Below are 19,474 nucleotides of genomic sequence, written 5' to 3' on the forward strand. Positions count from 1 at the left end.
CTGCTTGGAAACTGGTCAGAGCTTTCCATAGAAACAACTGCTTGATGCTGATTTATGGAACTGCTAGTTTTGGACAACTCCCGGAGAGGCCTTGAGCGAGCGTGAGGGATGCTGTGGGGGTGGCCACGTTCTGCACCTCAGGGCAGCTTTCCTCTGCAGAATGCCACTAGTCGGAGACTCCCCCACTCTACATCCTGTGTTTCCAGTGAACAATCTCAGACTTCCTGCAAAGCAGGAAATATAAAAAAAAAAAATTTTCTTTGTTTCAAATTGGAATGAAGTCAGCTTTCAAAATTTCCAAATAATTTGGTGACATTCCTCTTTGTCCAGGTATATCTTGGAATCTGCTGCACTTTCAGCTGTTGTGTCTCATCTAAAACATATTAATCAAGAGCCTTTAAGGCAACTCTTTCCCCCAAGAACTTCAATCAGCTTTGCAATGTGCAGAAGAAGAGTGGGTGAGGGGGCAAAACAAAATTCCTCCTGCATCAGCAAGTCTGCTAATGCACAGAAAGAAGCTGCCCTCCTAGGAACTGTGTTTTATTACAAGTTAGAAGATTAACCTGATATTTAAAACCATCCACTAATCAAATCTTTGGCCACCCCTCTGCTTTCTCCCCCTGCCTGCAACACTTACCCCGAACATCAGAGATCTTGATGAACTCTAGCTGTTCTGCAAGCTCTTTCACGACGCGGTCTAGGCTTTTGGCATCTGTCTCCAGCGTGCTCAGGTCGGTGTCTGTGCTATTGCTCTTCGCTGCTAAGGCTGACAGGTTTTCTTCTATGTTGGCTATCTTAACTGTAACATCTGTTGTCAGCTTTCTGTAAAACAGAGACATGGGCCTCAACAGGGGGAGGAGGAAGGGTTGTAAGCGTTGGTGCTTCACTTCACTGAAGCGTGGTGGTTAGAGCCATGCAGAGCTTCTCCCATGGCAGGACCTGTCCTCCCTTGGTGGAGCTGTAAGTGATTCGTAACAACATGCCTACCTAGAATACTGTTTTGTTTCCTTTATCATACAAAACTACTTTTTAATCTACAGCACGTTTATAAACTCAAAGCACCAAATTGCTCAGAAAACAGCTGCTTTGTGTAAGATTAACTAGAGGCAGATTCCAGAGGACTGGTGTAATGCTCTTGTATCATGGCAACTGCATAGGTCAGAGTTGACTACTATGATCCATACATAATTTGCTTCCCATCCCACACAGCTACAAATGCAGTTTTGATTACTACAAGCTCATGGGACAGATTTGAACTTCAGGAAGCAGTGGGGGAAGCCTTAGTTTCAATACAATGGATTCTTTTAACTTGTCTGTAAAGATCCCTCCTCACCAGCTGTTTCTCAAGGGCTATGAAGGAAAACCTCCCGCCCTCAGCATTCAGCATGGCCTCAGTGAGAGGCAGAGCAGCTTTAGCTAGTGGGATAACCCTAAAAGGAAAGACAAGTGTATGTTACACATCAATGCTGCTGTGGAACAGAAGTGGGCATAGGAAGCTATTCCCATCCATGGTGCTCCCACCAGTCCCTGTGTTTCCTCACTCTGAAAGAATCAGGCAGTGTTTAAGCTCTGTGATCAATTTACAGCTCGCTCAGTAGCCCAACAGCCTGCTGTTGTCCAGGAGTCCTTCAATGGCCAGTACTACTTCTGTACAGCCAGAGAGGAGCAAGAACAGATACATACATACACACACACACACGTGTTAGGGAAAATCAGCTCTCTGCTGCTCTGATTTCCCTCAGTACACACAGAGCCCAAATGCAGCAGCACTCTCCAGTTGGAGGGGGGAGCTGCAGGGCACAAGCATATCCCTAACTGAGACATTTGTGTTTTAATCCTTGCCCCTTTGCTTTGTGCAGTCCCCTTTACAATGCACAAGCAAGCTCAAGCAGTAGCACACAGGGCTAGAAAGCATCTGTAATCCTACTTGATGTTAAACTACCCCATTTCCAAAAGAACAAACTACCGTCTTTTGTATGCTTAGCTGTAAAACAAAAAATACAAGGCTCCTACCCTGAGAAAAATGGAAACAATCCTTGTTATAAAGCTGGTGCTTCCCCCCCCCACATGCTCAGAGTGCAGAAAGGAGCCCAAGTTTCCAACTCATTGGCTACACACGGAAATCCAGGAATTTAATCTCTCCCCTCTTCATTCTCTCACATAATAGCAGTGTTTGTCCTTTGCCCTGGGGGAGTGCAAGGCAAGCGTGAGTGGCTCCGTGGTAATTAGCTGCCTGGTGCGCAGTGAGAGCAGGACAACCCTTGCTCAAAGCGTGGTAGCTGTGCTGCTCCTACCTTCCCTGGCCAGGGTCGGACGCTCGCTGTGGGCGCTGAGCATGGTGAGGTGCTCCACCAGTGCTGGGAGCTGCAGCACAACTCACCCAGCTGGAAGAGCAGAGCTGGGTGCCCTCAGCTCAGCATGAGGACATCAGTCACTCAAGTAAATCCCAGCTCCCTGGCACTCCTACTCCTTCCCACGCTAGACTTATCCATATAATTGTGACTATACTCACTCTGCTTCCTCAAAGAGATTCCCAATGTTCTTCAGGGGCTCAGCAGCTGGATTTTGAGCGATGATGGTTTTAATTTCACTGAGCTTCTCCTCCAGGGTGTTGAGCGTCTGCTGGTATGGGCCAGTGACTCCAGTGATTTTGAGGGCATTAGCCCTATCCAGGAACTGCTGGGTCCTGTTAGCCAGCTCACTGATGATCACGTCCCAGAGGGCGAAGCACTGGTGGCATGGCACGCAGTTGGGGAAGAAGCCCGAGTAGCCCCGGGAGCACTTGTCGCAACGTGGCCCTTCCACCCCTTCATTGCAGACGCACTGCCCAGTGGCACGGTCGCATTGTGGGGTCTGGATGCCTCGAGGGTTGCAGTCACAAGCTGGAAGGAGAAAAAGGCATGTGTGAAGGCTACAGTGAGGGAAATGATGTTGACATTGGCAGGGAGGAAAAAACAAAATTCAACCAGTTGTAATGAAGCAGGGAAACGAGTATCAAAAAGTGGTGTGTGTCTAGATTATAATCAGCTAATTATGTCTGCTTGGGTATGGGGGAACCAGGGCTGAGCGTGACAGAGGAGAGACAAGGAATAACTCTGGGGAGATCAGGATTTGCACATCTCAGAAATGTGCACAATAATGGAGCATGGATGGACACTTCTTGGAATGCTTGGATGTTAGTTGGACAGCAATTGAAGACAAAGATCCCAGTTTTACTCCTACAATGAAGAGTAAGTAGAGTAAGGCTTTCCAGATCGGAAAAGAAACAACAGGCAGGCATATAGCAGAGGGGTTTCAGAGCAAAACGTGAATGAAATGGAAAAAGTGAACAAGGAACAACCATTTACTGTCTCCTCCAGCACAGGAGTAGGGGGTCAACTGAGGAATCCAGCAGATGAGAAATCAACCACCCTCCCCCTGCACCTCCCACAAACAACACAATGAAAGGAGATAGTTGATTACACAGCACTTAGTTAAGTGGCAGAGCTCCCTACCACAAGACACTGCGGGTGCTAAAAGCTGAGGTGGCTTCAGAGAAGATGACAAATTCATGGAGTAACAGCCCTTGAGAGGTCTTCTGTGCAGAGGTACAGGGCCTGGCTCTGCCAGGTACGGAGGAAGAGGGAAGTCTTCAACACTGGTGGTAACAATCAAGAGCCTACACACTGCTTGTGACCCTCAAGGGGGAATGAGGACAATTTACAGATTTTTTTTTTTTTTTTTTTAATTATTTCACACTTTGAGCACCAAATCAGGAGGCAGTATTCATGCCTTCCTGAAATGGACTTTCATTCTTATTTTATTTTTGTAACTGTGAACACCTACTTACCTTTATATGCTAGGCAGGTAAGACCCAGGGGCTCCGGGTGGTTGCCAAATTGGAGTGATAAGGTTTGAGCAACACCCTTTTTTAACGAGCTGTTAGAAGAAAGATGCCCTTCTTTGGACTAACGGACCATGAACAGAAGTTACTCAACTAACATAGTGATGCACAGTCACTTCTAAAAGCACACACTCTGTACACAACAGTGCTATCAGCTATCAGGAGAGGTCTTTCCATGCAGCAGGGCTGCCACTTGACCTCTCCTCCTCCTTAATTACGCAGGCAGCAGCAGACGAAATTACCAACCTGCAAAGCTTTTAACGAAGGCATGGCAGCAAAGAACAAAAAGAGATGCCTTGCAAATAGGCAGGTTGTCTACCTACCATCCTGACAGAGAACACCCAAAGCAGGTCAAGCACACATTCCTTGAACAGGAAAAGGATTGCAATACCTGATAAAAGCCTTCACTTACACATCCATTTACCAGGCATCCTTGAAGGAGGTTAATGGTTCAAAAAAGTCTATAAATCAATTCACACACCCCAAGCACATGCCCCCTTGAAAAAAAAAGGGCAAAACACAAAGCCGTTTTCAAGATTGTACATTGTTTGCTTCAATGCCAAAACACAGCGGCGGTCTTCAGTTCAAAAATTACACAAAGAGCCTCAGCAGAACAAATCGCTCCTCAACAAAATGACTTTCTTGTACAATGTGAATATGATAGGCAAGAGACAAAAACAACTTCTGCTGCCTGCACAATTGAGCAAAATGGTCCTTTGTTCTTTGAATTATACCCTGACACAAGAGATTGTTTTTACTTTGCATCGAAAGTGCTTAAGTAGTCAACTCACCAGGACTACGTTACCTGCAGGCAAACCATCAAGTTCCTGTTAGAAGGAGGTCAGTTAACCCTTCTGTCAAATAATAAGGTCCTCATATAATGATGAATTGTCCAAATTCCTCTGCATAAAAAGAGGCTAAATGGCATGTGGGTTTCCTCAAAGATCTTGATATCTGATCAAGTTACGTAAATGCTTGCTGCTGGCAAATCAGCTCACTCTATTTACTTGCGAATTTAAAAAGCTTACAGTGAAAAAAAAAAACCAAAAAACCCAAACCAACGCATGTTGGTAATTCTACTCCTGAATACCTGGATGTTCAGGAAAGGCAGATGATGCGGCTTTAGCAGCATTTACATGGTAATGTGGATTCCAAAATCTCTGGAACCAGAAAATGTTGGGGAAGGGGAGAGGAGAATTTAAATACTAGCTCATTTGCAAAGTGAAAACCCAAACTCCACAGTTGCCTGTTGGGAGATGATAAAGAGCAAAGAAGTAATTTATTCTAAATATAGCACAACAGTTGGAAGAATCATCACATTTCTAGAATTCTACAAAACTTTCAAACTGAGCTTTGTGGGACCCACAAGAAAATTGTAGAAGGCGGCTAGAAACAGTATTGTGGGTTATTTGTCCGGATATTTATTAGGATTCTCTATCAAGCCCAGAAGCAGGCAATGCTGGCTCTGCATTACTTCAGTAGTGTGAATACAACATATACAAAATGGCTTTCAAAAGGGCTGGTTTCACACTTACTCTTTCTTTTCTTCATGATCTTCCAAAGCCATTAACTGTGCACAGGACCACACCAGCTTTCAAACCAAAAGGTAAAAACTGAAGATAATTTTATCCCTAAGTAAAGTAAAATCATAAAGTCTAAAGGAAAACAAGAAAAAGCCTCCGTCAGAACTGGAATAAGAAGATTCCAGTAGATTTTATTTTCTTTCCCTTTTGAAAATTTGGGAGGCATTGGTGGTACAGTCTCTCTAGCTACAGCCTTACTCCTTACTGTGGCAGAGACTGAAACATTTCTTAGATTCTCACAAAAGCATCACGGCTCCTCTTACAGCTCACATCCTGTGAGCAAACCTTTCATCATCTCACAAATGACACGTGCATGCCAGTGTTTGGTTACATACGATCTTCTTTTTTAGAGTCTAGATGACCTTAGCCAAGCGCTTCAGCCACAGCTGAAATCATCTCTCTTCCTCGCTAGAGTCAGTCTCTCAGGGCTTCTATGAGATGCTGGGTTTCAATTGCCGGACATGGCATTAATAACTAAATTTGGCCAGCCAGAAAGCCACAGAGCCTGCTCCTCTGCCCTCCAAGGCCACGTGGAACAGGACCTCCACCATCTCCAGTGCCTTTAGCAGAGGAGTCCTGTATCCCGTGGCCACCACCAACATGCTATTTCACATCCTGGCACGGAGCGCATCCAAGGCCCTTGCAGAGAGCATCGTCCCTTTACAGCATGGTGAAGATCAAACCTGCAACTGACTTCAGCTGTGGTGATTTCTCAAGAGGAGGTAAGCAAGCCTTGGAACCAGATCATATAAAGCCTTCTAGGTAGCACGGAGTGCCTTGAACACCATGGGCAAGCAGGCAAATAGCTCCAGGATGCATGAGAAAGGAAAGGAGGACCTCCTAGCTGGTGCAGACTGGAAAAGGCTAGCTACGGATTGGCAAATAGCTCATGGCAGAATAACCGTGTGCCAAGTGACACATCCATCATTCATGATCATGGGTGCACATCCACCAAAGGCTTCATGTGATATTTGATTATCACTGTCAAGGAACTGGGATGTGAAACCAGAAGATGCCTTGGTTCCCATCACCTGCTAGAAACAGAGCAAACTGTGCCAGAACAAACCAGCATGCCATGCCCAGCATCAATTTTGGCCAAAGTACCCCAGCATCACATCTAGCCACATCACATCTTGCCCCTCTATCACCTCCTTCCTTGATGTCCAACTAGTCCTATGGCCACCATTTTAGCCAACTCCTGTGCAGTCCTGTGCTAATGATGCTCTCTCTTACAACAGTTTTGCTTCTGATGTACTTAAACAGGCTAATGCAAACACAATCTTCAAGCTATACCTTGGCTCTGGAGATTTCAGCTCTAACCAGCACATTCCTAAGTCTGATATTACACTTGAGTAGCTATACCACATCTAATTTTAGCATATGCCTGGTTTATCTAATTTTCCCCAAGAAGAACAAGAAACACGCAGGCACATCTAGGGATGCAGAAGTGTTTCAGATACTATCCAGTAGCTAGTGCTGGCTTTGTACTCCACCTAACATAGTATCTGTGGAATAGGCAAAAACATAATGCCCTGTAAGCTCTTTTTAAATGCCTTGCCTACGCTTACGTGACTAGAAATTGGGAACAGTGGTTCATTTTGCACTGTAAAACCACACAGATGCTGAGTTTACTGCGAGACATTTAGATGCCTTAACCAGTTTGGGTTGGAAATGGCCTTCAGGACAAATGGTTGATTATTCTCCCTTCCTACAGAGGAGCAGACGAAGGCCAGGGTGAAGGGCTGCAAGTTAACACAGACTGGGCTGCTTGCTTTGAAGATCAGTTAGACAGGGATCAAATCTGTCCCCGGGTAAGCAGAGCAGGACACTGCAGTACCTCCCATGGAAAATACACAGGGGAAAAGAAGTTTTTTGAAAGCATTGGTCAAAGATCTGAGGGTTTTCAAAGGAGCATTTAGTAAGTTAAACAATAGGTTTCTGTTTCGAAATGTCTGGTTGTATTGTTTTCTTTAATTGAGTGTTTAACTCAATCAGACATTCTTCTGTGGCATACTCTGACTTAAGCAAAATCGCATTTTTAACAGCAAAATCTTCTAGCCAAATTCTTTAGTCAAGATCTGCTGATTAGCAGCTTAGGACTACAAAAGAGTGTAGCTTCATCTATTCACAAATGCATGTGCACACATGCGCACACACCCAAAGAGTATCCATGAGTAACTTTTATACCACCTTGATCAATGGATTTCTCTTCCAGTAATGTTTTTTCCAGATCTTAAAGATAAAAGTAACACTCATATACATTTATTGAATGTAGTCTTGTAGAAATCTAAAGGGAGACATTCCAAAGTAGTAAATGACTAGCTTGAGTGGTTTGCTTCAAGCTCACAAGGCTCTATGAACCACTTTATCTTTTACTTACTCTGACAGCTCTGCTACCTTTCCCTCTGGTTTTAAATATTTAGAACTCACTTCCATTTGAGCTACTGTAATTTAATACGTGGCATATTTGCATATCACTTAATTTAAATGAAGGTGTGTCAGAGCAGTGGATACTACAGCTGAGATGATTTAATGGACACTGAAAGGGCTGTATGAAGATCAGTCTCAGTGTTTAATGCCTTATTGCAGGATGCTAGGAACAAGCAAGTGTCATACATCATCCCACACAGAACAGAAACAATTTTTGCAGAAATATTTTCTTTACTGCTTGAGATCGGGGATGGAGAGCATCAAATGTTTAACTCCTCCGCAGCAAAAAAAAAAAAACAACAAACCAGCGGGTTTGTTTAAACATGATTTCTTGGCATCATTTCCCAGCGGTAGTGAGGCACTATGATGATAAAACCATTCAGCAATTTGTAAGGTTGAAAGTTTTGCAGAGCTAGCAAATTTCTGAATAATCAGCTATTGATTCAAATCACCCTGTAAACATATTGCTAACGCCTCAGCGTTACGATTTTCAGTACAAGTGTTAAGATCCCAGCCTGGAGTTGCTAGAGTTGTGCTGCATTTTAGTGTATTAGCAAACCTTGCCAAATGGGCAATTTTCCGGAAACAATCAATATACATTATAATATTTTAAGACCACAGATCAATTGAAATTATGAAACTCAAAGTGAAAATTGTATTTCCTTTAGTGCAGAATTTGTCTGACTTCCTTTAGACACTTAGCACAGAAGGAGAAGAAACATCTGCTAATCCTTCTCTCTGCACCATAAACACCTCCTCTAAAAGCAGCCTACGTGACTAGTTTAAGACCCAGGTGTTAAATTATGATTACAAAGCCTATTCTTAAATGGCAATGGAGTAATTTTCAGTGAACAGATGCTTCGGCACCAGGTACATAACAAAGACTAAAAACTGAGAAAAACAACTTTCTGCCAATGGTTGCAATGAGTATTTGATAAAAACATGACTTCTTTCATCTTAGTTCAATTAAATTCTGTTTTTTACAATAGGGCTTGATAACCAAGTCCAGCACAGAAAAATATTGACAAAGGTATGCTTCTTGTAAAGGGAAGACAGCATTACAACCTAACTTTCAATCTCATACAGTGCCTTTTACTAACTGCACTCTCTTCTGTTTGTTCAATTAAAACAGCAACGATAGTAAAATTGTCATCTTCTGGATATTATATGAAACACATAAGCTTCAAATATCTACTGTGCAAGGGCATTGTTCGAGCTGCCTCTGCAGCCACACCGTACCTCAGAGGCTTCTCGGGAGCCTGGAGCCTCCTGCCAGAAAAGTTCTTTGTGGGCTGAAGTCAGCGCAGAGCTCAGCACGCCCAGTCCTGTACTGTGGTTGCCAGGCTTTGGAAAAGCTCCAGCAGAATGCCTGGGAGACTCAAGTTTGATGAAATTTGTAATCCTATTATTTACTACCTTAGCAAGGATTTTTATTTACATGCACACATTCACGTGCAGGCTCGTGTAGAGCTGCGTATAGCTCGTAGCTGAAGCAACAGCCAGAAGAGTCCTGCTGGCACTGGCCCCCGAGCAGACGATGCTCACTGTAATCCTCACAGGGACCTGCACAAGGCCAAGACACACACACACTGGGCTTTTCCCTATCCTCTAGGCCTCTCCTGTGCTTGTTTCAGGCATTATGCTAAATTAAATGAGTAACTGTTGTGCTTTTTTGAAGTATGGGGTAAGCAGTCTCTGAAGACCCAGTCCTACAGACTCTCTGCGGTGTGTAATCACCAACGGACCTCTGTGGGTGGTGGGAGCATACTCAGTACCAAGGGGTCGAGATGCTGCCCAAACATAGGCATCTACCTTAGCTTGCCCCAGCAGTCTGGTCCCATGGGAACATGCAGAGAGGAGACATCAGATGATGCTTTCTCTCCACTGCAGGGAGCACAGACTGGAAATCAAAGCACCACCCAGATTAGGTGCAAAAACCTGCCTTCCCCAGCTTCTGCTTCATCTCCAATATTACTAAGACTTCTACAAAACAAGTCACAGGCAGCAGCCTGCAATGGTCACCACCACTGATGCGTGCCCTGGAGTCCAGCTTCCAGCAGAGTGTGCTGGGACGCCGGGGCCACATCCACAGCTCGGTGCCACTGCAAGTGCCTGGAAAACCATGGGGGATGTGACCCCCAGCCCATCCTAGATGGTCCATTTTGTACATCTCCACACAGCTGTCTCCAGAGGTTATTTGCAGGCACTTGTGTTCACATGACCTCATTTTTTTTTTAAAAACTAATTAAAAAAATTGTAAAGGGTGTCGCAGCAATGTGGGCAGTACAGTCCTCATTTCTCAACAGGAGCTCGTGTCTCTCGGTGCCAACAGCCTGAAGACCTCTTGTGAAGAGATCACACATTACAATCCCTTGAGTGATGCACCCTGTGATTTCCAAGCTTGAGCAGAAGCCACTTGCCCCAGCCAGTGGAGAATCCCACCCTGGAGTCATCAGGACTGATGTCCACACCTCTGCATCAGCTCGGTGCCCGCAGTAAAGACTGTCCATCCATACTTACACGGTTCAGAGCTCTTGCCGTTGCCTATCCAGATTGGTTTGTACTTTCTTCCTGAACACAGCACAAAATGTGGCCATATTGGCTGCTTGGGCCAGCACGAGCATGCCGCTGAGGGCACGTGGCAAAAGCCATGGCCAGGAGTCCACGTGTCCCCCTGCAGCTGGAGCAGACGTTTCTGTGATGAATCCCCATCTCAGTTCCAGCTTCACCTTGGCTGCAGGCCATATTTAAGCTATTTTCAAGGGGCATTGCTCTCCAACTCCTTAAACGGCAGTTTTCCAGTTCGCCTGCAAACCACTTGCCACTGAGAGCTGCTACCTGCCCATGCGGCAGCTGCACGCCCACCAGCCTGACCGTCACCCCCGCCACTCGCCAGGACTAAATGAGGGCTGAGAAGCCACTTCTCTCCCTGCCAAGGAAGGATGGGATACAGGGCGGGAGGCACTGACACCACCACACTGGGTAGACTCGGCAGTGCCGGATTTGCTCCACGAGTGAGCGCGTGCTTGGAGCTCCCCTGGGAGCACCACGGGCTGCCACAGCCCAGTCCTGACCAGTCTCCGCACCTGCCACAGAGACCTCCTGTTGGATGCAGTCCTGAAGGAAAATCTGCATTTCCGCCAAGTGAGTCTCCCGTGTCACACTTGGAGGCAGAAAGGGCAGCAGGTAGGAAGGAGAGTGTAGAGCTTGCAGGGTGAAAACAGGCTCTGCAGAATATATCTTCCCTTTACTTCAGATATATTAAAAAGCAGGTTTTCACATGCTCAAAAGACAACAGAAACTCCATGAGAGACCAGCTGCAAAATCCTGCTGATAAGGTATGCAGATGGACTCCATCAATAAACTCTGATGGAGACAGCTGATACCAAGAGACAATCCCTGCCTTGGAGCTGGCAGGGTCAGCACCCCTGACCACGCCAGAACACACACAGCCTCCCCGAAAGGCTGCCTTACCCCCCCCCCCCCAAGAAACCCAATATGTACTCAGGAACTGGGACAATTCCCCAGTCCTTTTCATCTACTGCTTTAACCAAGTAGCTGTGACCTGTCTATCTGGTTAGATAATGGGCTCTAAGGTATCTCTATTGTAAGGGATTTATTAAAGACCACAGCAAGCACATTCCTCCCTGCAGGAAAAAATACCTTAATCTACTGCAAACCCCCCTGGCAAAGGCTCCTATTTGAACAGATCAGAGATACAAGTTTGTTCTGGTCTGGACAGTGTTTGAAGTTTCTTTTCCAGCTAATGAACAGACTTGTTTATAATGAAAGGACAGCGAGCATCCAGTTTTCTAAACAAGCGACTTCACGGTGCTCTGTTTTGCAGCATGTAGCTATGGCTAACCTGCCACACTGTCTCTTTATTTTCATCTGAAATACAACGAAAGTCTCCTACTAAATCAAAAATCTTATTTCTTCAGGCTCGGTCTCCCTAACAAGACACAAAAGGAACACAGTGGTCTTCCACTACATACAATTGAAAGGCAAAGGAAAGTGGTTTCCAAACCAATTCTCAAACCCAAACACTTGCAATATGTTTTCTTACCTGTCAGGCTTACCTGACTGCATTGCAACCTAACGGTTAAAGAGTTAGTTTCTAAACAGGTTTGCTTCTAAATAAGGGTCTGACAAGAAATAAAACAAACCAGTCAAGTGCCAGGTCGGGCTCCTCCCAGGCCTCCTGTCCCTGGAGGCACCAAAACCCTGGGGACGGATCCTGCCATGCCTTCTTCCTTCATTTCCAAGGCTCATGTGGGCACTGGCAGGGGTCACTGGAGGGACTGCTCCCGGCAGGGGTGTCCCAGCACAGCGGGGGGTGATGGCGTGCCCAGTCACCAGCTCATTTCCAAAAGGAGCTGGTGGAGCAGATGCTGGGCTCGGACTTACCTTGGCACTCCACGCTTGGATCACCCCAGAAGAGCTCCTGGCACTCCCGGCAGGTCCGGCCTCCGAAGCCTGGCATGCACTGGCACTGCCCTGTGAACTGCCAAGGAAAAGCCCAACAGGGGATGTGACCACCTCAGCAGCTCGGCCCCAAGCCAGAGCCAAGGCGAAGCTGCCGGAGCATTCCCTGCGCTCCCCTCACCTCGTTGCAGGCAGGTCCGAGGGAGCGTGCGGTGTCGCAGCCGCACTGCTCGCAGCCGGCGCCACTGGCGAGCCTCCACGTGTGTGGGGCACAGCGGTCGCAGGTCTGGCCCACCACGTTGGGGAGGCACTGGCACTGCCCTGTGGCCGCGTCGCACCGGCAGCTCTCTGAGCCCTCGCAGTCCTCACGGACGGTGCCCAGGTAGTTGCAGACACACTCTGTGAGGGAAAGAGCGTGGCACCTCCATGTCAGCCTGTCCTCTTGTTACCAGACTGCCCGGAGTTCACATTTAGTTTATTCTGAGTCCCCAGAGGTACGGGCAGATGCCACATGTCCCAATGCCTGTGGCCAGGCCTGGCTGACCCAACACTGAATGACATTGAGCACCACACAAGAGCCCTCCTCATGTCCCAGGCTGGCCACCTCTACACCTTCTGCACCAGCACGCAGGAGGCAACAGGAGCCCCTCGTTCAAGCAGCCCAGCCTTCGCCTCTTCTCCTTTCCTCCCTCTTTACACAACCAAAGCCTAAGCCTGCCCCATTCCTGTCAGCCGGCTACAGCAGCAGATCTGCTTGGAGCGGCCCATGGCGTGCCAAGCAGACCAGGGCTCCGCTCACCCACCCAGTGACCCGTCTGCCCTGTCAGGCTGCGTCTGGTGCCGAGGGAGAGAAGGGTCTGCCTCCCCACCGCACGGCTCGGCTCCTTGCCACGGCCCTTGCTCCCACTGTCCAGCCACATCTGCATGGATGCTGATGTAAACAAAAGTCAAACCCTCACCCCGCCACCCTCATCTCTGGAGAAGAGGTAAACAAAGACAGCTAACGAGGGCAAGAAATCCCTATCCTGCAAAACTCTCATCCTTTTAGCACAATTAAATGCTGTCCCTGCCCTCCCTGTCAAATGTAAAGGACCCCCCTCCCAGCTGAGCTGCAGGGCAGCTGCACACAAGTCTAGCTGGAGGTCATGGGGCTTCCCCTCCACCCCAAATGCTCCCGGGTAAATTAGAAAGAGTTCAGGTGGCTGCTGGTGCCCCACGACATGGCTTGCAGAGGGGTTGCAGACGTGTCTCCCCACTCACTTCTGCAGTCCTGCTGCAGGGCACTCCCATAGTAGCCCTCTTTGCAGAGGTGGCAGTTTTCGCCCTCTGTGTGGTACAGGCACTTCACGCACGTTCCTGTCTTCTTGTCGCAGGCCTCTGGGTCAGTGGTGTCGATGTTGTTGTTGCACTGGCAGGGCTGGCAGGCGCCACCAACCTCGTCGGGGCTCCCAAAGAAGCCAGACGCACATTCATCACATCGACTGCCTGTTTGAACAAACAGGCACAGTGGGAATTACCATCACGGCTCGCTAGCGCGCAGCCCCGTAAACAGCAAGACTGAAGCAAGACAATAAAGGCCATTAATGGGGGGGGGTGTTAATTGGATCACACTCAAAGCAACAGAGGCAGCGCTTGGTGAAGCTGCAGCAGCTTGGTGCAGCATGGATGGTACCGCCTGGGGTACTGCCAGCACGCTCATCCCCTTGGTTCCACTGCTGTCCTGTCCACCTCTGCCGACCACCAGTCATCCCTCGCCATGCTGCCGGGGATGAGGTTCATGGTGGTGTCAGCATTGCCTGCACAAGCCGCTCTGCTCTGGCACCTTCTAAGTGCTGCCATCCTCCAGCAGCAACACATTGATGCTGGTGCTATGGCCACATCCAACAACCTGTATGAACGTACCCCTTGGCACCAGCAGGTTCAACCCAACCTGCCCCCCTCCACACACCCACCAAGTACCTATGTATCCCACGCTACAGACACACACGACTTGCAGTGTGACCGGGTCCTGGTAACAGCTGCTGGCAAACTGGCGTCCGCTCTCGGGGCCATCAGGGCAAGGGCAGGGGCGGCAGTGGTCGCCTGATCCCAGGATAGGGTCTCCATAGTAGCCAGCCTGGCACCTGTGTGATGGGGTACATGGCATGCAGGGGACCGCAGGCAAACTGACTGCAGCCTTGCTGTAACTACGCTCAGGGTTTCAACCACTGTGAAGAACCGAAGGGCAGAAACTTCCTTATGGCTCTCCCGTGCCACTCATGCTCCAAACAGCTGTGCCCACAGAGGCAATTTTGTTTAGCTTACGCCAGTGTAAGAGCAAGAGACCCAAGGCAGATGCCTCTCAGGGGGCTTCCAATGGAGAGAACCTCTCTGAAGCCCTGGGGTCCTGCAAGGTGCTCTCGCTCACCTGGGCAGGTGCTGCTGGGAGGCACAAGGCTGCGGGCAAGGGACAAGAGGGGGTCCCCGCTCCCATCCGCCTCCAGGACCACCAGCGCTGCTCTGACTCCCAGGGTCCAGAGACTTTCCCTGGTGACTTCACACCCACCTACCAGCGCCAGAGGGGAGCAGCTGCTGCACCCATCCTGCTGCGAGGAAGGAGAGGGGCCGGGGAGGGGTGAGTGCGCCATACCTCTCGCAGTTGTGCCCTGCCGTGTGGTCCCGGCAGCTCAGGCACTCCCCGGTGTAGGGGCTGCAGTCGTCGGCGTGGCCATTGCAGTGGCAGGGCTGGCAGCTAGGGAAGCCCCAGAAGCCGGGCAGGCAGCGGTCGCACTGCCGCCCGTACACCCCGGGGAAGCAGTGGCACTGGCCCGTCTCCGCATCGCAGAAGGCGTTGTAAGAGCCTCGGACGTGACACTCACACGCTGCAAGGAGAGGGGAAGAGGGGATGCGTTTCCACAGCAAGCCCTAAACGCAGGGCCCCGACCGCAGCACAGCCAAGAGCCATGGGCTTAACGTACGTCGGCATCCGCTCGGCCCGAACCCAAAGGTGCCAGGGGCACATCTGTCGCACTGTCTTCCAACAACGTTGGGACGACACTGGCACTGTCCTCCGCTGGGGTCGCACACTGAACTCAGGGAGCCCTGGGGGTCACACTGGCATGCTGAGCGGAGAAAAGCATCAAAGGGAGTGAGTACCATGGCGCAGGACATGAACCACCTGCTTCATCCCATGCATATGCCTTCCCCGTGCAAACTGCTCTGCCTGCAAGCGCCATCCAGCTTCCAGGCACAGTTTGCCCTACAAGTAGATGGTTACGTACATAACGCAGTCTCGTGTAACAGCGCAGAAATGCTGAATATGATGTTCTTGCAGACGTCTGTCATGGGGGTTTTCACAACACTCCTGCTGTTTTCCAGACACCGGTATCTTTGGAAAGTTTCCCAAGCGCTGTTTGTGATCACGTCTTCGCCTGAGCCTCCCACTGTGAATATGTCCAGCGATTTGCAGTATGGCATGAGAACAAGCTACAAAACAATTTTACAATGACTAAGTGTCACTATTTATAAATAGCCTCCACCAAAATTGCGAAAATTCAGTATTATCCCACTTCTTATCATCCTTTTTTGGCCAAAAAGCAAACAGCCAGACAGAATTTGGAAAGGAAATGAAGGTATTTCTCTAGTTTTTGGTGGAATAGTTCTGGTATCTACCAAATTCTTACCACATCTACCACATTCTATCAATTCAAAAGAAAAAAGTTGATGTTGACATTCATGAGATACATGGCACACATGAGCCTCCCCAAAGAACCTACGGGTCTGTGGAACTAGCTGCAGTCCTGTAAAACACAACAAAAACCTCTTAGCAGAAAAATAACCCATATACTTTGAGACTGAAGAAACCTACGCTGCTTTACATTGTTCAGCTAAAATCTGGCTTCAGCCGAAAGCAACAACGTTGTAAAATATTACTTTGGATTACACAGACGCATGCCAGAGGAGATGCAAACTTTCAGGCTTTTAAATACACTTTTAGCCCAGAGCATCCCTGAAACAATTTCTGCTCACAGAGTCAATGAGCGTGTACGGGCTCTCCGTCTCTGTATCCACCGAGGAGTACTGGGGCAGCTCCAGGCGGATGGTGTAATTCAGCCCCTTCTCAAAGCAGACAGGCCGCGGGAGAACAACGTATCTGTATTAGGCAAAGGAAATAATTCTTACTTCAAACGTCCAGCACCATAAAGTGTTTCAGGTGGCCCCGTAAAGCAATCGAGATAACGGAAAGCAGCCAAGACCGGGCACAACAAAAGCTACGATGTGAAAGAGGCGGTTTGGAGGCTTGTGCAAGTCAGAACCGGAAAAGCTTATCGGCAAGGTAAAGAGTCATACTGATGTTCATTCACAGGCTGTGCAAACACTTCCCCCCCACTGTACTCAGTGAACAAAACAAATCAGAAAACGAGAATAAACTTAAAAGCTTTGAGTCTACAGACACAATGCCAGATATGTTTTTATAATCCACTGGAAATTGAATTTCATCTATTTTCATAGAGGCCACGGCAAACTGAACATGACATTACTCTGTTTCAATTTTCAAATGTTTTTTCTCCTTTTGGCCATCTGATTATACCAACCTCGAGCCAGGTGACAGCGAGATGACCTGATTATCATCATCAGGAACTGTATTGCCACACCGGCTACCCGTGGGAATCTTGCCTGGGCGCGAGACACTGATCACAGCTTTTTCCCACTGATCCGGCAACTGGGGGAGGAAAAAAAGGCTGATCAGCATCAAGAGCTCAGGGCAGGAAAAGCGTGTGCACAGACGAGGTGGTCACCATGCTTTGGGGAGGATGGGGCAGCAGCTCCAGCATCAATGGGGCATCTACCGGCTGCAGGTTTGGGCTGAGACAAGACAAGGCATGTGCCACTGGGCATCCTCCAGCAGGACAACTTCCCTCCCAAAAAAACATCAGTAGGTGTAGGTGGTCAGCAGCCCCATCTGTGGCACGGCATCAACGGGGGGTTTGGTGACCTCTGGGTACCACATCCGAGTATTTCACTGCAGTCAGTTCCTGCCAAGCTCTATGTAAGGAGCTGGGGAGGATTTTCCTCTTTTCCTTCACCCTGCAAACTACCTACAGTCAAAACCGACTGCTTGCAAACTCTTGGCTGCAGGCATTCAACATCCGAGACGGGCAGTTTGTCTCCTAAGGTACATAACAGTATTTCCACCCATTAAAAGGCCATCTGGCTGAAGCCAAATTCATATTCTAAAATCTGTCCTGACGGGACTTGTCACTTTTTAATCTGCTCATTAAACAGGTGCTGAAACAATGCAATAATGAATGAAACTGTAAAGCAAATAATACTAGTAATAGTCACAAATAACACTAGTAATAGTAATAATCCACACTTGGATTTTCACACATCTCAGGCATTTAACTGAGTGTCCATCCTTGTCTTTGAGTCCTGATGACTCCTGGAAGCGCCGGGCTCCTGTCAGTCGTGCACCGGGACAGCCAGTGCCTGCCAGGAGGCAGCAATGCCCGTACTCACAGACCTACCTGTGGCTCATAGCGAATCACAATATCATACTCCATGGAGTAAGGGATGTTGTCGATGTAGAATTCCAGGTATGCCCCCTCAGGGACCCTTACAAATCCTATTCCTGTCCACGACGGTGTGCGGTCCGGTGTGTACTGGCGCTCTATTATGTTTACTCCCTACAAAAACAGGGAAGAGAGATTTTAATACCAATACATCAAATTTGCAAGCCCCGTGGGAGCGTGTGAAGCGATGAGTTCTGCTGACAGATCACTTCTGGATCACAGCGTCCATCGTTTGCATCCCAGAGAACACGAATTCTCTTTTAAACCCATGTGCATGCACACCATTGTCCTCCCGCTTAACAACATACAAAAAGCAAGAAAAATAACATAAAACAACACTGCACAACTCTTCATCCATTTCTCTGCTATAGTGAAGAATTAAATTTAAAAACTTGCTAATCCACCAGCTACAACATCTCATGCACTGTAAGACTTTCACATCATACCTGCAGCAGTAGGATTTACTGCAGTGACACAGAACTGCTCTATTAACTGGCCAAGCTGAGTGCTAATTACTTCCTGACTACACCAGCCTGCTCCAAACCAAACCACTACTCTGGATAACATTTGAAAAGCAGATCACGGCCGTCATGAGTAAATTGTAACAAAATAAAAGAGATCCTAATCATTGACAGATATTTAACTGCCAAATCAATATGTGGTCACTCCTTTCCATCTGAGGTGCCAGGTTTTTATCTGCTCCTCTTTATATAAAGCAAAGACGACGAAAAGGCAACAGAAAATGGAAACGTGTGGTGTTCAAACTTCCCATTTCAAATACATCTGCATCCACAAATAGTTCTCACCATAGAACAACATCCTGTGCATTCCTAAGGAAGCTGCTTCAGTAGAAAGGGATAGAATGTAAGGAAATGTCTATATATATACCTATCACTTCAGGATGTCCCCTCACATATTCTCACACTCTTTGAAGAGAGCCTGGCTATAAGTTATTACCCTTCGGCTTTGCATAAAGGGTGGGACCTCCCCAGAAAGGACGGCAGGTGGGACATCAGTGGGGGAGCGCAGCTGTGGGGAGCGTGGGGGCTTGGCAACGCTTGAACATCCCTGCATCACTTCATTTTGTCTTGTGCTGGGCCCCTGTCAGGGAATTCAGTTTTATTCTGCCACCAGATTTGTGCAAAAGCTTTTCAATTTTGGCAGTTTTTCAAATGGTTTGTTCTGAAGGTTTCAAAAGGCAAACCGGCGGCACATCCCCTCACTCTGCTTGGCAAGGTGGGTTTTCACGCAGGGCTCCTCCATCCCAGGCGGCCTCGGGTGCCACCTCTCCAGCGGGGCAGACACAAACGCACCAAAACCCCTGTGCCAGCTCACGTGCCACCCGTTGCAGTCCAACCTCTGCTCTGCACTGCCTTCCCCTCTCTGCAATTATCTAAGACCAAAAAGCCTCTGCCTCGGCTGAAACTGCAAAGTAGCTGCATTTTGCCTCAAATAAATAAATTAGGACTAAGAGCCCCACTTGCAGGCAGGCAAGGATCTGCTGCTTTAGAGAAACCATTATCTCATCTCCCTGACTTCTTGCTGGAGGCAAAAATAATTGATGTAATCACCTAGCTGCTGTTAATCAATTAAAAGGAAGG

At 48.1% G+C, this 19,474-nt stretch overlaps 1 protein-coding gene across 1 annotated transcript in view; it reads right to left on the minus strand.

The window, feature by feature from the left end:
• Window positions 1–19,474, minus strand: part of LAMB1 (laminin subunit beta 1) — a 43,827-nt gene that overhangs the window by 8,222 nt on the left and 16,131 nt on the right. Inside the window, exons 14-25 of the mRNA XM_075741849.1 lie at window positions 17,829–17,987; window positions 16,896–17,023; window positions 16,330–16,453; window positions 15,582–15,786; window positions 15,279–15,422; window positions 14,951–15,182; window positions 14,281–14,444; window positions 13,582–13,806; window positions 12,503–12,720; window positions 12,304–12,400; window positions 2,513–2,882; window positions 638–822 (exon numbers count right to left, since the gene is read on the minus strand). Of these exons, the coding sequence (XP_075597964.1) occupies window positions 638–822; window positions 2,513–2,882; window positions 12,304–12,400; window positions 12,503–12,720; window positions 13,582–13,806; window positions 14,281–14,444; window positions 14,951–15,182; window positions 15,279–15,422; window positions 15,582–15,786; window positions 16,330–16,453; window positions 16,896–17,023; window positions 17,829–17,987 (2,251 nt within the window). The remainder of the gene's footprint in view (window positions 1–637; window positions 823–2,512; window positions 2,883–12,303; window positions 12,401–12,502; window positions 12,721–13,581; window positions 13,807–14,280; window positions 14,445–14,950; window positions 15,183–15,278; window positions 15,423–15,581; window positions 15,787–16,329; window positions 16,454–16,895; window positions 17,024–17,828; window positions 17,988–19,474) is intronic.

This window comes from Balearica regulorum, chromosome 1 (genome assembly GCF_011004875.1).
Source record: "Balearica regulorum gibbericeps isolate bBalReg1 chromosome 1, bBalReg1.pri, whole genome shotgun sequence".
Classification (NCBI taxonomy): domain Eukaryota; kingdom Metazoa; phylum Chordata; class Aves; order Gruiformes; family Gruidae; genus Balearica; species Balearica regulorum.